At 37.3% G+C, this 17,444-nt stretch overlaps 3 protein-coding genes across 4 annotated transcripts in view; 1 reads left to right on the top strand and 2 right to left on the bottom strand.

The window, feature by feature from the left end:
• The window catches only part of LOC310714898 (sodium- and chloride-dependent GABA transporter 2-like), a 107,083-nt gene that overhangs the window by 70,605 nt on the left and 19,034 nt on the right, over positions 1-17,444 (bottom strand). The window lies entirely within an intron of this gene.
• LOC310715102 (craniofacial development protein 2-like) overlaps positions 1-17,444 on the top strand; it is a 367,511-nt gene that overhangs the window by 340,669 nt on the left and 9,398 nt on the right. The gene's annotated exons all lie outside the window — the stretch shown is intronic.
• LOC310714905 (sodium- and chloride-dependent GABA transporter 2-like) lies at positions 1,875-14,118 on the bottom strand. Of its 2 annotated transcripts, XM_083520965.1 has the most exons (15): positions 14,041-14,118; positions 10,235-10,434; positions 9,695-9,829; positions 8,066-8,206; positions 7,854-7,941; positions 7,623-7,755; positions 7,410-7,544; positions 7,093-7,196; positions 6,745-6,869; positions 6,508-6,620; positions 6,258-6,395; positions 5,913-6,015; positions 5,706-5,806; positions 2,186-2,356; positions 1,875-2,025 (listed from the first exon to the last, which is right to left on the bottom strand). In XM_083520965.1, the coding sequence occupies exons 2-15, from the start codon at positions 10,428-10,430 to the stop codon at positions 1,909-1,911; spliced, it is 1,800 nt and encodes a 599-aa protein (XP_083377091.1). In that variant the 5' UTR covers positions 10,431-10,434; positions 14,041-14,118; the 3' UTR covers positions 1,875-1,908. The 2 variants fall into 2 exon arrangements, with proteins under 2 accessions (XP_083377091.1, XP_083377092.1); XM_083520966.1 differs by lacking the exons at positions 6,508-6,620; positions 6,745-6,869; positions 7,093-7,196.

Genomic DNA, 17,444 nt, shown 5'->3' with positions numbered 1-17,444 from the left:
ATCATTGTCAAGGAAATGTTCTTAATTCTCATTTAATACCTAAAATTGTATCTAGTTTGTGACATTAAACTGTAAATTTATTTGTTAAATAAAGAGACCTGTTCAAAACATTGCTGTATTTCTTTGTCTTTTTTTACAAAACTTGTTTGGGCTACTTTTATTATGAGTTAAATTGTGTTGGAGTATGGACAAGAAAGCATGTTGGTTCATAATGCGTATTGACTGCTTGAAGTAGTCAGAAGTGGTAGCTCAACGGGAAAGGTGTTGTTTTACCGATTAGTAGGTCCCCGCAAGGTTGTGGGTTCAAGCCCTGGCATCTGCAAAGCAATCTTTTTATTTCTCTATTGAAATCTAATAGTTTTTCCACTTTGTGATATTAAACGGTAAATCCATTTGTTAATTAAAGAGACCTGTTTAAAAGATTGCTTTATATAATTGTCTTTTTTGAAAGGCTTGTTTGGCCTACTTTTAATGAGTTGCATTGAGTTGAAGCATGTGGAAGAAGCCATGTTGGTTCATTAGGCTTATTGACTGGTTGTATAAGCCAGAAGTGATAGCTCAGTGGGCAAGGCATTGGATCACTGAAAAACATGTCCTCACAAGGTTGTGGGTTCAAGTCCTGGCATTTCCAAGGAAAAGTTCTTCATTCTCATTTGAAATCTAAAATTCTATCTACTTTGTGACATTAAACTGTAAATTTGTTTGTTAAATAAAGAGACCTGTTCAACACATTGCTGTATTTCTTTGTCTTTTTTTTTACAAAACTTGTTTTGGCTACTTTTAATATGAGTTAAATAGTGTTGGAGTATGGACAAGAAAGCATGTTGGTTCATAATGCGTATTGACTGCTTGAAGTAGTCAGAAGTGGTAGCTCAACGGGAAAGGTGTTGTTTTACCGATTAGTAGGTCCCCGCAAGGTTGTGGGTTTAAGCCCTGGCATCTGCAAAGCAAACTTTTCATTTCTCTATTGAAATCTAATAGTTTTTCCACTTTGTGATATTAAACGGTAAATCAATTTGTTAATTAAAGAGACCTGTTCAACACCACCATTTCCCAAGACCTGAAATGTGAATCCAACATAAACTCCTTTCTAAAAAAAGCCCAGCAGAGGATGTATTTTCTACACAAATTAAGGAAGTACAGTCTGCCACAGAAGCTGTTGATACAGTTCTACAGTGCAGTCATTGAATATGTCCTGTGCCATCAATCACAATCTGTTTTGAAGCAGCAACAAAACAGGACAGAAACAGACTGCAGAAAACAGTTAAAACAGCAGAAAAAAATCATTGGTGCTCCCCTTCCCACTCTCAAGGACTTGTACCATACAAGAACCAGAAACCAGCCAGAAAAAATCACTACTGACCCTTCACACCCTGGACACAACATCTTTCAGCTCCTTCCTTCTGGCAGGCGCTACAGAACTTATATGTTCACCATATATTGTACAAAGTTCTACAGTAAACCATCATACCTGACACACAATACTGTCATTTGCACTACCATGCACTCTCAAACTTTATGTACATCTAAATCCCTATTTAATACTCACACTGTCTATACTGTCTCACATTGTCTGTATTGTATAGTCTGTTTTTGTCTTGTCTTGTCTGTTTTGTCATGTATAGTTTTTTATTTATCTCTGCACATTGAGAGTCACTAACAGCTGGAACCAAATTCCTTGTGTGTGTCAACACACTTGGCCAATAAACCTAATTCTGATTCTGAAAAATCACTGCAATATTAAGATAATGTATATTTATTAATCAATAACAGAAATTTTTTTTTATCAGGTCTTGGTGAACACATAGATATTAGAAATACATATTATGAAATACTATTATCTAATGTTTTAGATAAAAATTTTTTGCATGGAACAACAATTCAAGTGTGTAACAACATGCTTTTGTTTCAAGGATGTTCTTGCTCTTGTGATACAGCTGTAAAAGTTATAAAAGTTGAAAAATGTATTCTTTTGCTTGAGTTTAGAGGAAGGGTTTCGTCTGGGGTGTAGAGGTCATGTAATCTCTAAAGGATAGTAAAATGTAAAAATGACAATCAGTAATAACAAGTATTAACAATAAGCAAACTATTTCATTAAGTATATTTCCTGGGTTAGGTTAACTAGGAATGATATGCAAGTATTAATCATTTACTGGACTCACATTTAGTCTGGAATGAAACATACCTTTCTTAAAGAGCCACTGGAAGTGAGAAGAGCATAGATCATCCAAAGAGGAACTAATAGTGTTGAAGAGAGTGTAAAGAACCATCCGATAGCATAGCCCCACCAGGGGTATTCAGTTACATTGTTAAACTTTAGAGGTGTGAAGTTGACCAGATAGAAGACAAATGTACCCTAAAGAAAAAGATACGAGGTCAGACAGGAGTCTCCATGGACTATGATGTTTGCGGATGATATTGTTATTGATGGTGAGAGTAGGGAGCAGGTTGAGAAGAGGTATGCACTAGAGAGAACGGAAAGGAAAATCAGTAGGAGTAAGATGGAGTATATGTTTGTGAATAAGAGGGAGGGCAGTGGAGTGGTGAGGTTGCAGGGAGAAGAGGTGGTGAAGGTGGAGGCGTTCAGGTTCCTGGAGTCAACAGTGCAAAGTAATGTAGTGTGTGTTAGAGAAGTGAAGAAAAGTGTGCAGGCAGGGTGGAGTGGGTGGAGAAGAGTGGCAGGTGTGATTTGTGATAGAAGGAGTGAAGGGTAAAGTTTATTAGACGGTGGTGAGACCTGCTATGTTGTATGGTTTAAAGACAATGGCATTATCAAAAAGACAGGAGGTGGAGCTGGAGGTAGCAGAGTTGAAGATGCTGAGATTTTAATTAGGAATTATGAGGATGGACAGGATTAGAAATTAGTTTATTAGAGGGACCTTGCATGTAAGACGTTTTAGAGACAAGGTGAGAGAGGCTTGGTTGAGATGGTTTGGACATGTTCACATGAGAGACATGGGGTATATAGGTAGAAGAATACCGAGGATGAAGTCACCAGGGAGGAGGAAAAGTGGAAGGCCAATAAGGGAATTTATGGATGTGGTGATATATATAAATCTTGCATGGAGCCCCAGTCCGAGGGAGATTGACAGTCATGTTTAGCTTCTTCCATTTTCTAATGATTGCTCCAACAGTGGACCTTTTTTCACCAAGCTGCTTGGCAATTTCCCCGTAGCCCTTTCCAGCCTTGTGGAGGTGTACAATTTTGTCTCTAGTGTCCTTGGACAGCTAGAATTCTAGCTGATAGACAGGTGTTCAAATACTTATTTGACGCTGTATCATAGAAATAAATAGTTTAAAAATCATATATTGTGATTTCTGGATTTTATATATATATATATATATATATATATATATATATATATATATATATATATATATATATATATATATATATATATATATATATATATATATACAGTGAGGAAACTAAGTATTTGAACACCCTGCTGTTTTGCAAGTTCTCCCACTTAGAAGTCATGGAGGGGTCTGAAATTTTCATCGTAGGTGCATGTCCACTGTGAGAGACATAATCTAAAAAAAAAAATCCAGAAATCACAATATATGATTTTTAAACTATTTATTTGTATGATACAGCTGCAAATAAGTATTTGAACACCTGTCTATCAGCTAGAATTCTAAACCTCAAAGACCTGTTAGTCTGCCTTTAAAATGTCCACCTCCACTACATTTATTATCCTAAATTAGATGCACCTGTTTGAGGTCGTTAGCTGCATAAAGACACCTGTCCACCCCATACAATCAGTAAGAATCCAACTACTAACATGGCCAAGACCAAAGAGCTGTCCAAAGACACTAGAGACAAAATTGTACACCTCCACAAGGCTGGAAAGGGCTACGGGGAAATTGCCAAGCAGCTTGGTGAAAAAAGGTCCACTGTTGGAGCAATCATTAGAAAATGGAAGAAGCTAAACATGACTGTCAATCTCCCTCGGACTGGGGCTCCATGCAAGATCTCACCTCGTGGGGTTTTAATGATCCTAAGGAAGGTGAGAAATCAGCCCAGAACTACACGGGAGGAGCTGGTCAATGACCTGAAAAGAGCTGGGACCACCATTTCCAAGGTTACTGTTGGTAATACACTAAGACGTCATGGTTTGAAATCATGCATGGCACGGAAGGTTCCCCTGCTTAAACCAGCACATGTCCAGGCACATCTTAAGTTTGCCAATGACTATTTGGATGATCCAGAGGAGTCATGGGAGAAAGTCATGTGGCCAGATGAGACCAAAATAGAACTTTTTGGTCATAATTCCACTAAACGTGTTTGGAGGAAGAAGAATGATGAGTACCATCCCAAGAACACCATCCCTACTGTGAAGCATGGGGGTGGTAGCATCATGCTTTGGGGGTGTTTTTCTGTACATGGGACAGGGCGACTGCACTGTATTAAGGAGAGGATGACCGGGGCCATGTATTGCAAGATTTTGGGGAACAACCTCCTTCCCTCAGTTAGAGCATTGAAGATGGGCCGAGGCTGGGTCTTCCAACATGACAATGACCCGAAGCACACAGCCAGGATAACCAAGGAGTGGCTCTGTAAGAAGCATATCAAGGTTCTGGCGTGGCCTAGCCAGTCTCCAGACCTAAACCCAATAGAGAATCTTTGGAGGGAGCTCAAACTCCGTGTTTCTCAGCGACAGGCCAGAAACCTGACTGATCTAGAGAAGATCTGTGTGGAGGAGTGAGCCAAAATCCCTCCTGCAGTGTGTGCAAACCTGGTAAAAAACTACAGGAAAAGTTTGACCTCTGTAATCTCAAACAACGGCTACCGTACCAAATATTAACATTGACTTTCTCAGGTGTTCAAATACTTATTTGCAGCTGTATCATACAAATAAATAGTTAAAAAATCATACATTGTGATTTCTGGATTTTTTTTTTTAGATTATGTCTCTCACAGTGGACATGCACCTACGATGACAATTTCAGACCCCTCTGAGTGGGAGAACTTAATAGCAAAATAGCAGGGTGTTCAAATACTTATTTTCCTCACTATATATATATATATATATATATATATATATATATATATATATATATATATATATATATATATATATATACACTTGCATTCAGAAATATTCAACCCCCTCACCTCAATAGACAATACAGTGATGATAAAAGATAATGAAAATAAATGAAAAAAAAACTTGTGAAATAACAAACAATATTTTGTTTATATATATATATATATATATATATATATATATATATATATATATATATATATATATATATACACACACACACTTGCAATAAGAAATTTTAATCTTGCAATAAGAGTTTTAAGGATTTATAAATCTTTTAAAAGTGCAGGATTCTGCTTTGGAGAATCTGCTTAATGAGTTTAGTGATACATAAAATCAACACAGAAAATGTATGATGTAGTACAGTGGAACCCGGTTATGTCGAAGGCCTAGGGGACGCCAAAAAGCGTCGAGATAACCGATTTTTTATTTATCTATATTGTCTTATATTGTCTCCTAAAATATATGTTAAATTAAGTTTTCTTATTAAATATGTCAAGAAGCCCATGCATGCAGGAAGCAAGGCTACTGTTCATAAGGCCATGAGCATAAAATGCAAGGGCTCTGTGTAGCTGTGTATTATGTGTAGCTGTGTTAAGTCAGTAATTTTCTTTAATGTAGCCAAAACAGACAAACACATTTTCAAGTACTTACAGTGCAGACTAGAGGAGTGATGTATTTCCAAGAGTACATTATCAAGAACAAAGGTCGATAACCAATCATGTCTTCGATATTATCATATAGGCGATTAGCACCTACAAAACATTAATAATACATAACCATCATTAACATACTCACCTTTCTACAGACCACAAACATGCACTCTTCTCAAACAGTAAATGCTTTTTGTAAAGTACTCACCATACACCCACCCTATACACACTGACTGCATAATGGCAAATAACAGAATTGTCATCCCACTGCAGCAATAGTAATCAAACAACAGAAAAATGTATAAGCCACCCTGCAGATGAAACTGAATGTCAGAATCTGGGGCTTGTTTTACGGCAAAATAAAATTGAACAGAAATGTCTGTAAAAATATATTTCTACATCTAAAGTTTACTGGAGCTTCTGGAATAGAAATTACAATAATTTTTTAAACATAGTATCTATGTATATATTTACATTTAGAGGAATTATTTTAAAACAGATTTTAATTCAAGATCAGTGAAGTTTATCTAGAATAGTAAAGAAATTATTATACCTCTGATACCATAACTAGGCCAATGAGGAAACTCCCAACACAGATGAAGAGCAGGGTGAGTTCACGCCGATAACCAATTAGTAAGTAAGAAGGGTACAGGTCTGTTATAATTGTCATTATTGCCTCCAAATCCACAAACTAAAAATGAGGAGTGCAGCACAAAGAAACATATAAAATGTTTAGATCACACTACATGCGTTATGCATAGTCATAATAATGACTACTTTAAACTGTGGTATTTTCTGCTGACCTCAGAGTCCAAGCCCAAAAGAAGAATCATAATAAAGAAAAAAATGGCCCATAGCTGTGGAACAGGCATCATAGCAACCGCCCTTGGGTATGCAATAAAGGCCAACCCCGGACCTAGGAAATCAATTATAATCAATCAATCAATATGATTATTATGACATTTTTGCTCAACACAACAATTGTTTTGCAAATGTATAGTGATTGGCACGTTACATGCAAACTTTATATATTCATTCACCTGACTCTGCCACTGTTGAGATGTCTGACCCCTGCTCATATGCCATGTAGCCCAGCACAGAGAAAATGGCAAAGCCATAAACCAAACTGGTCCCACTGTTCAACAGGCAAAGGTAGATACTGTCCCTGCATGCAGAGGTACAACACGGCTTGGAAGAAATGCTATTATGCTATCTTTTTTATCTGTTTATGTGTAAATAAAGGCAGAAATGAAACACAAAAATAAGTAAATACAAATAAAACCAGCTCATATTCCCCTCTGGACTATGTTTGGGCTTGTGACCATTTTAAAAGATAATTGTCATTTTTAATAGTACCCCCTCTCCTGAAATAAGCTTATTTCCCTTACTTGTAGCAGTTGTTGTTGTACTTGTTGTAGCTTCCGAGAGCAACAAGGCAGCCCATGCAGAGAGCAAAGGAATAAAAAATTTGAGTTCCAGCATCCATCCACACCTACATGCCATGAAAGAAAAATTACTCACTACAGAATGACATTAAAGCAGCGGGGGGAAAAAATTAACTAAAAGAAGTGAATAATAAACAATACTGAGAGGAATTAAGTAGCCTTTTGTTGTAGTAGTTTTTATTTAATTAAACACATATAAATGGAATCTGAATAAGAGGATATATGCTTCAACAAAGAAATTATTCCAAAGGTATTCCTACCTGTGGGTCTGTGAGACGTGTAAAATCAGGGTAAAGGTAAAATTTGATGCCATCAGAGGCCCCAGGTAATGTGAGTCCACGCACCAACAGTACCAGCAACATCACATAAGGAAACGTTGCAGTGAAATAGACCACCTGAGAAAGAAAGTGTTCTCTCTCAATAATAAAAAAATACTTTAAATACATCTTGATTATGTGTCATATGGCTCTTACCTTGCCTGTTGATTTCACTCCCTTCCACACACAGAAGTAGCAGATGATCCAAGCCAAAAGAAGACACACAGCCAGCTCCCATCTCACACTGCCCAGCTCATTCACACTGCCTGTGAGATTTAACACTCTCCTCCTGAATAGTGGCAAACACAAATTGTATTTGGCTAATTACTTCCTGAAACATAATAAAAAATTATACTTTTATTGTAAATAGAGTATAAAACCACTCACTCCCAGAACTCATTAACAGGAGAAGTTACATTCTCTGGTATACTTGAGTTGCTAAAATTGTCCTTTTTATCAAATTCAAAACAGGTGTCTGTGAAATAAAAAAAAAATACAACTGAACATTATTGACTTTTTTAACAGGGAACATGCACATATTTATTGTGCTAGTTAAGCCTAAGTTGTGTGTGTTTTGAATTTGTAATATAAATGTGTACCAGTGTTCCAGGAATTACTGCAGCTAGCCCATGGCAGCTCAGAACTGAAAGAGTAAAATAGATAGAAGAAAGCCCAGGCCATAATGATAATGTAGTATATGTTGGCATATAACAGGACCAAAAGGTTTCCATAACCTACACCTGTAGAATAAAAGGGGAAAAAATGTCAGTTGTATACTCATCACACAAACTCATTCTTGAACATCTGAAATAAATATTGAAAAGTTACCCAAATTGTCCCAAAATCCCAAATTAGAAAAAGAAAATGCTTTTGTTTCTGTACCATGCATTTCTATTTGTTTAAGATTTGGCTAAAGTTTTCTTTGAACAATAAAAGTCTGCTTCCCTATCTTTACCATCTCCTAATTGGTTGAAAGAATGAATTTATGGGTGCAATGAATTTATGGGTGCAATGAATTTATGGGCGCAATGAGGTTTTACTCCTCAAATGAAATTTCTTGTTTAGAGGTGCTCGAAATGAAGAATCAATTTCTAAAAAACCTTATTTAAATTGCTGTTAGGGTAAATACAATATAAAAAAGCTAGTCAAAATAGAATAATACATATGAAATGAAGGCAAAATAGGGGAAATCCTAACAGGCTAAAAGTAATCTAGTATAATAAAAATATAGTAGGATTGATATGGGAATTTTTTTTTGCCAGCTATGCAAATTTGTTTAATATCTAATGAAAAGAATAAAAGCAGTAGATGCTGTTTTTTGGCAGCTTTAATCAAACAATCCAAATTGTGAAACAGGTTCAAAATATAGAAAACTGCAAACAATAATCAAACAGAATAAACTAAAATGGGCAAGACACAAAAATGTGGAACAAAACTGGTCAAAGTGAACAGAGCTCAAATTCAACAGCAATCTATTTCATCCACTGCAAGAAAACCACACTAGCCCACTCACACTCATTCACCTACATACCATACCCATATACTGTATGTCTATACTTACTTAATACCTCAAAGACATGATCCACATCATTGTACCCAACTACTCAATAAAGTTCAGTTTATATATAACACTCCAAGCCCTTACTCTCTAACAGGAGTCACCTTTTTTCAAGGACTATCAGCTCCTTTCCGAATCTACGATTCTTTATACTTAGTAATAACAGAAACAAAAGACAACTGAGCATAAACATTGTAAAAGTAGGAATTATTCAGAATCTCTTTATTCTGTAATGTGTTTGTTTGCAATTCATACAGTATGTCTTTAATCAGTAACTGTGTGATTTGGAACGCTGTAATCTGGGAGAATGGTGGACATGTTTGAAGGCCATGGTGCTTGCTGTGTCTGAATTGTGCTCTGACCCGCCCACCAGCTCATAAAGCAACTTTTTTTATAGTAGCATTCACATTCTTTTAAACTGCCCTCAAATAAGAATCTACATCCATTTCTATATGGGGTATACCTCCTCTTCTTGTATAAGAATGTTTTTACCCACTCTTACCCATGCTTTCCTAATCATGCAACACATTAGGAGGGTGAAATACTGTAATTTCTCCACAGGTTTATGGTGCCTTGTTTCGTGCAAACTTCACTTTTTCAGTTATCCTAAGTTTATTTTTAAAAACAGCCATGTGATTTTTGAAAAGATTCAAATGTCTAAAAAATTCACCTTGAAACAAAGGGCAGATCTTTCTCCAGCAGGTGATGCTGCCCTGACTGGTGTACTGACCCAGTGATACCTCCAGGACAAACAGTGGAATGCCACAAGCAAACAGGAATATGAAATATGGTATTAAAAACACTCCTGAAAAAGATACAGAAAGGTTTTGTCCCTTTAAAATTAACATGACATTTGAAGTAAACATAAATAATTTGGGCCCAAAGGATTTATATTTTCAGAAGAATTCAAGTCAGTTAATCTGCAAAACCATGCAAGGTTTGCTTCCTCCCTTCATACATGCCTTTTATCTTTGTTCTAGACACCTTATAAACATTGGTTTACTCTTTAGTTCCATATCTAACAAATATAATTAATAATTAATTTGAGAACCAAACTCCATTGGTGATTCAGTTTTCTTGTGTTATACACTGAATTACTGCATTACTGTATACAATGATATCATATTCAACCAAAACATGACTTACTGATTTCTTAGTAATTTAATAAGCATCTTTATTAAGGAATAACTTGTTTGTTCTGGAGACCTACCACCTCCATTCTTGTAGCACAAGTAAGGAAACCTCCACACATTCCCTAGGCCAATGATTTGTCCAGCAACAGCTAGAAGGAATTCAGCTTTACTTGACCACTGGCCTCTCTCCTTAGTTTTGGCTTTTGTATTAATCTTTTCTGAGTTTGAATCTGGAGAAGAGAGGTCCACCTCTAGATCATTATGTATCGCCATTTGACTGAAAAGAAGTAAATGCATCTACATTAAATGTCTACATCACTATCCGAAAGAAAAAAAATTGAAAAATAAATGAATAAATGTAAAATCACAATGTTTGTCTTTTATACCTTGTAAGCACCAACATTGAAGTGCTGGCTTTTCTGTGTCTCACCTTTAAACTTTTGTTGTCGTTGTTGTTTGTTGTCAAGTGCGCCTCATTACTGCTCATATTTATTTTTATTATTTTGTTTTCCCTGACACAATATTACAAAATTACACAATACACACTCTCCCAGTTTAAGTGCAGATTAAAGACGTATCTTTTTTAACAAGGCCTACACATAATTCACATCACATACCATAACTTTGTGCTCCAGTACATCTGATCACATGCACATTAACTTGTGCTTGTTAATGTCATGAACAGCAGCTACACCAATTCCTCTCCACTGCTTTTCTCTCTTTACCCATCCCGAGGCATCCTGATGTTGCACCAGCTCCAGCCACGTCCCACCTCATGACCCTAAACTTTGAACTCCTTTGAGGAAATGGGCAGTGAGACCCCAGTGCCGGGGCTGAGACCACAAACAAAGGAGAGGGACACAAGGTGGTATTAAGGCTGGGCTAAAGCTAAACCCACATCAACTATCTCTTCGAAGCATCTTTCTTGCTAATGTACAATCTCTTGGGAACAAAATGGATGAAGCTCTGGTTAAAATCACACAAGCGGATTGAGAAATGCAATGTCATGATTTTTACAGAAACATGACTCAATGACAACATTCTCAGCAGCGCCATTGAGCTTGAGGGTCACAGTGTTTTCCTGGCAGACAGGACGGCAATGGACTCTGGTAAGTGCAAGGGTGGAGGTCTGTGCATTTATGTTAACAAATCATGGTGCACAGACTCTACTTTAACTGAAAGTCATTGCTCTGCTCATTTAAAGTATTTGATGAATCAATCACACTGGATCAGGTATACACAGACATACCTGAACCATACACAGCCATTCCCCGCCATTCTCCCTCCCCCATTTAGGTCAGTCTGATTACCTCTCTTTGATCATGCTACCCAAATACACATCACTGTTCAAAAGAGTGAAACCATTTTTTTCTCTACAGCAACAGTTTTGAGATACTGACTGGAACATGTTTGCCTCACAGGCCACACTGGACTCTTACACAGACATGGATATCTACTCATCATCTGTTTTGGACCAGATCAACTCATGCATTGACAATGTCACTACCGTGAAATGCTTTCCTAATCCAAAGCCATAGATGAACTCTGAGGTCCATCTCCTACTGAAAGCAAGATATGCTGCTTTAAAATCTGGCAACGCAGTGGGCTACAACAGAGCCAGGGTTAACCAGAAAAGAGGTATTAGGAGAGACAAACACACATACAAACTCCATATAGAAGAGTACTTCCACAACTCTGACCCCAGAAGCATGTGTAAAGGCATCCAGACCATCACAGACTACAAAACAACACCTCAATCTCCATCAACCAGCAGTGCCTTTCTACCGGAAGAATCAATTACTTTTTTGCTCTCTTTGATCAAGGCATGGGACATTTCAACATTATCTACTACTCTGTGTCCCAACTTTTTTGAAGTTGTGGTTGTAGATTGAAGCAAATGTTAATGCAGCTACAGTTTATTATAAAAGCTAGCAGACAAATCCAAATCCTGCGTCAAAAAGATACAAAGCACATACAGTGAGGAAAATAAGTATTTGAACACCCTGCTATTTTGCATGTTCTCCCACTTAGAAATCATGGAGGGGTCAGAAATTGTCATCGTAGGTGCATGTCCACTGTGATAGACATAATCTAAAAAAAAAAAAAATCCAGAAATCACAATATATGATTTTTAAACTATTTATTTGTATGATACAGCTGCAAATAAGTATTTGAACACCTGTCTATCAGCTAGAATTCTGACCCTCACAAGACCTGTTAGTCTGCCTTTAAAATGTCCACCTCCACTACATTTATTATCTCAAATTAAATGCACCTGTTTGAGGTCGTTAGCTGCATAAAGACACCTGTCCACCCCATACAATCAGTAAGAATCTGCCCAGAACTACACGGAAGAAGCTGGTCAATGACCTGAAAAGAGCTGGGACCACCGTTTCCAAGGTTACTGTTGGTAATACACTAAGACGTCATGGTTTGAAATCATGCATGGCACGGAAGGTTCCCCTGCTTAAACCAGCACATGTCCAGGCACGTCTTAAGTTTGCCAATGACCATTTGGATGATCCAGAGGAGTCATGGGAGAAAGTCATGTTGTCAGATGAGACCAAAATAGAACTTTTTGGTCATAATTCCACTAAACGTGTTTGAAGGAAGAAGAATGATGAGTACCATCCCAAGAACACCATCCCTACTGTAAAGCATGGGGGTGGTAGCATCATGATTTGGGGGTGTTTTCTGCACATGGGACAGGGCGACTGCACTGTATTAAGGAGAGGATGACCGGGGCCATGTATTGCGAGATTTTGGGGAACAACCTCCTTCCCTCAGTTAGCGCATTGACGATGGGTCGAGGCTGGGTCTTCCAACATGACAATGACCTGAAGCACACAGCCAGGATAACCAAAAAGTGGCTCTGTAAGAAGCATATTAAGGTTCTGGCGTGGCCTAGCCAGTCTTCAGACCTAAACCCAATAGAGAATCTTTGGAGGGAGCTCAAACTCTGTGTTTCTCAGCGACAGGCCAGAAATCTGACTGATCTAGAGAAGATCTGTGTGGAAGAGTGGGCCAAATCCCTCCTGCAGTGTGTGCAAACCTGGTGAAAAACTACAGGAAACGTTTGACCTCTGTAATTGCAAACAAAGGCTACTGTACCAAATATTAACATTGACTTTCTCAGGTGTTCAAATACTTATTTGCAGCTGTATCATACAAATAAATAGTTAAAAAATCATACATTGTGATTTCTGGATTTTTTTTTTTTTAGATTATGTCTCTCACAGGGGACATGCACCTACGATGACAATTTCAGACCCCTCCATGATTTCTAAGTGGGAGAACTTGCAAAATAGCAGGGTGTTCAAATACTTATTTTCCTCACTGTATACTGGGTAGATCCAAAATTCTAAATCCAGACAAGAAGCAAGAAAAACCAGTATATCAACAGAGGTAATAAACAGCTTGGAAAGATCAGGCAAATACACGTAGATAACAATTTGTGAATTTTTAAGTCATCTGATGTGTAAATCTCAACAGTACATGATCAGAAGCATGGTGACTGTAAATTCATGTGCTTTGGGATGTTTTTTGGTTAATCCTAGACTTAACAATTACATTTCACTGTAAATGTACAGATAGATAACTATACATCACAGATCCATTGTAACCTAAAATCGGTATGCATAAATGTGTGCAGAACCATAATTACACATGAAACATTAATATAAAAACAGTGGATGATAACATAGCACATGTAAAATTATGATAGTAAGGACTATAATTTAGAAAAAGAGTTTACAAAAAGTTTTTAATTCTTGATTAGAATCTTTTATTAATTATGTTACTAAAATAATAATTAAGCGTATTTTCTATGTTATTTTACTTGTATGATTAAAGAGAGAAAGTGATAAAGATAAGTTAAGGCTACCTGATGGAGACAGTCAGAAGGTAAAGAAGCTACAGTTGAACAGGTTTCTCTCAAAATAAATTCTGTAACTAAAGTCATTTATTACTAGGTATTGCTTAGCTTCTTTGGTATGAAAACATTAACAGCCCAACCACATTTCATACTACCTTCTAGTTTCCATAGAGGGTGTGCGCATACATTTGAGTCTAGATGACAAAGAAATGACAATGAAAATTACTTGTGTTTTAAAGTTTTTATACAGTGCCCTAGTATTTTGCATTAATCTGTGTACATCACCATCAATTCCATTTTTCAATCCTTTCAAGGACAGAATTTTAAAGTTAATTTAATTTAATGTAATTTAATATGTAATACTGTAATTAATGTACTATTTAATGCCATCATTACAACCAGAATATAAAAAACAGAATGCATTGGAAATCTCACAAACCCATATTTTATTCACAATAAAACATAGAAAACATTTAAAATGTTTAATTTGAGGAAATTTACCAAATAACAAGGTAATTTTAAATTTGATGGCTGTAACAAAACAAAAACAAAAACTCGGACAACAAAAAAAGTCTAGAAAAAGTTTTATTAAAATTAAACAATAGCAATTAATTGGGTTATTTGACAACAGGTCAGTAAGCTGATCGGGATAAATAATATATTAGAGAGAGGCAGAGTTTCTCAGAAGTAAAGGATGAGCAGAGTTCACCAATCTGTAAAAGATTGTGTCTACAAATAGAATAGCGAAACTATTTTAGAATAATGTTCTTCAACATAAAATTGCAAACACATGAGTATCTCATCATAATATGATATATATAATATAATCAAACATTTTAAAGAAACTGAAGAAATCTCTGTGCACAAGGGACAAGAGCAAAAATTAATATTGGATGCCTGTGATATTTCAGCCCTCAGGCAGCACTGCATTTAAAACAATAATGAGTTTGTAATTGGAAATCACTGCATGGGCTCATTAACACTTGCAGAAATCATTATATGTGAACACACTTTGCCATGTCATCCAGATCTTCTTTTTTCCTTAAAATGCTATATATCATCAGTTTAAACATTTTATATGTTTTTGTTTTATTATGAATAGAATATGGATTTAGAATAATTGCAAATCATTGCATTCTGTTTTTATTTACATTTTACTGATTTTATAAATTTTTTGTGTAATTGGGTTTGTAATAATAATAATAAACACATTTAATAACGTTGGTTATAGTACTCGTTTCTCTTAAACTACTGTAGATGTATGTTTTAAAAGCAGAAAGATAACCATCATTAAATCTGAATTAATCTTCAAACTGCATCTCAGACGGCTAATATCAACATTTAGTAATTATCCAGTTTGAGATTTTATGGTATGTTGGAAGAATACTAAAGTAAACTAATTTTAGCAACAGAATTATACATGATTATGAAAAGCCTTGCTAATGACAAAATATAATTAATTTAAATAATGATCTAATGATAAAACCATTTTTTTATTAAAAATAAATTACTAGATTAATTTAGTAATCAATTTCTGTGAATAAAATTTTGTCTAGTATGATTTAAAGAATTTATTTGCCAAACAAATGTTAAGTCAATATATGAAGACTTGGGACTAACACAGTTTTTCTCAAAGTTTGTTTTAGCTAAGGAAAATACATAATATGTGCCTTGGGGAACAATGACTCACTAAATGCTTTGATAAGAGTGAAATGATCATCCAGTACAGTTACAGAGATTTATAGAACCAATACATTTGATGTTGTAAATTAGTCACTTGATATCCCAGGGAACACTGATGAGAAGTTGCTGATTAAATCACTCTGCCTGAGCATGACCTAAATGTCTGTCTAGGCATATAATTGATCACTTATTCAGAACAATAGAGAACAGAAAATAAGCAAAACAGAAATAAAAATGTAAGAAAGTAATCCGTCACTAGGTTATGTATGTAACCTTGGTTTCCTGCGTTGAAAATGCTTTGGGAACGCATTGTTCACGCTCTGAATCATGTGTGAAATTCGGCCAATAGGCAGTCGTGACGTCATCGGCGGGTGCTCTGATTGTCAGGGCTGCTGCACAACTGCCCGTTTGTTCGAGGAGATGACCACCCTCAGGTTGGCCGACCCATTTGATTTGGGTTTAGAGCGGGGTCCGGGTGGCAACGTTCTGCTTTTGGGCTTCATGCCGACCGGCCGTGTCAGGCTAGGGCTGCGCCCACTGAACAGCCCCCAGAAAAAATGGCGAGGAAAGTACCGTTTTCGACTCCTGAAACCTGTCGTAGACTGCCCCTACCGCATTGCCGAACAGGCAAAAGTAGCTATCAGGGCATTCAGCAGACAAACCCTGTCCCAGTCAGAAATTTCCGACAGGGTGAGCCAAAGTAGCCTTTCTGTGGCTACTAAGGCTGACATAGAGCGACCAACGGCCCGTACCATTTCCTTGGTGGCTCTAAGGGTTAGGTCGGCAGCGCAACGTAACTCCTTAATGTTGTCAGCCCCAGAGTTAAAACGCTCATCCAACTCTCGCAGCAAGTCGGCCTGGTATGCCTGCAACACACCCATCGTGTGGAGGCCTGACCTGCCTCTGGGTAAGCCCTGCCCCCTAGAGCCGAAGTGGATTTCAACGGCTTAGTAGGCAATACTTGGGCCTAGAGTGATGCAACACGTAGGGAGAGATTGCCAACTAGCATCTCTTTAACCCTGGGCATCTCCCCATAGCCGCACTCCCTGAATCCTACTATATTCACGTATAGCGAATGCGGGGAAAGGGTACAGACTGCATATGGGGTCTCCCAGCACCTAGACACCTTGGTGTGTAGACGGATGAGGCTGTGCTGCGGGACACAGGAAACACTCATCCAGCTTGCTGGGAAAGCGTTGCTTCCCGCTTCTTGTTGGGCCAAGCTATCTCTAGCTTAGTTACGGCCCGCATCACTACCTCCAGGAGCTCCTCGAACAGCACAGGCTGTGAGGAGTCCATGGGCTCGCTAGCATCCGAAAATTCTCCCTTCTCGGAGGAAGAAACACAGAGCTCCGCGTTACACACGCTGGAAAAAGGGACCGCCGAAGCAAGTGCATTCACCAGGAAATGGGAGCTCGGCCCAGCAAGAAAGGCTGGAGAGAACTCATCCATCTACATGCCTTATGCTAGGTCGGCCGTACCTGAACAAAAAGAAGCTTATGTCGCTACCATCGCTCACCCATTTTGTAGCTTCCTGGTTTACGGAACGTCGCCCGTTGTTCTTGTTTTGTCTTATTTTGTTTTTGTTTCTTTTGTTTATATTCACATATGAAGATCAGGAACATTTGCACAATAAATTCCTGTCATCAAATGCATTGTATTTGTTACGGAGTGTCTGTAGGACTATCTACTGTTATCTGTCATAAAGTTACAACTTCACCTTTATCTGT

Source organism: Silurus aristotelis (genome assembly GCF_946808225.1).
Source record: "Silurus aristotelis genome assembly, chromosome: 2".
NCBI classification, from domain to species: Eukaryota; Metazoa; Chordata; class Actinopteri; order Siluriformes; family Siluridae; genus Silurus; species Silurus aristotelis.
This window is presented reverse-complemented; position numbering and strand designations above follow the sequence as displayed.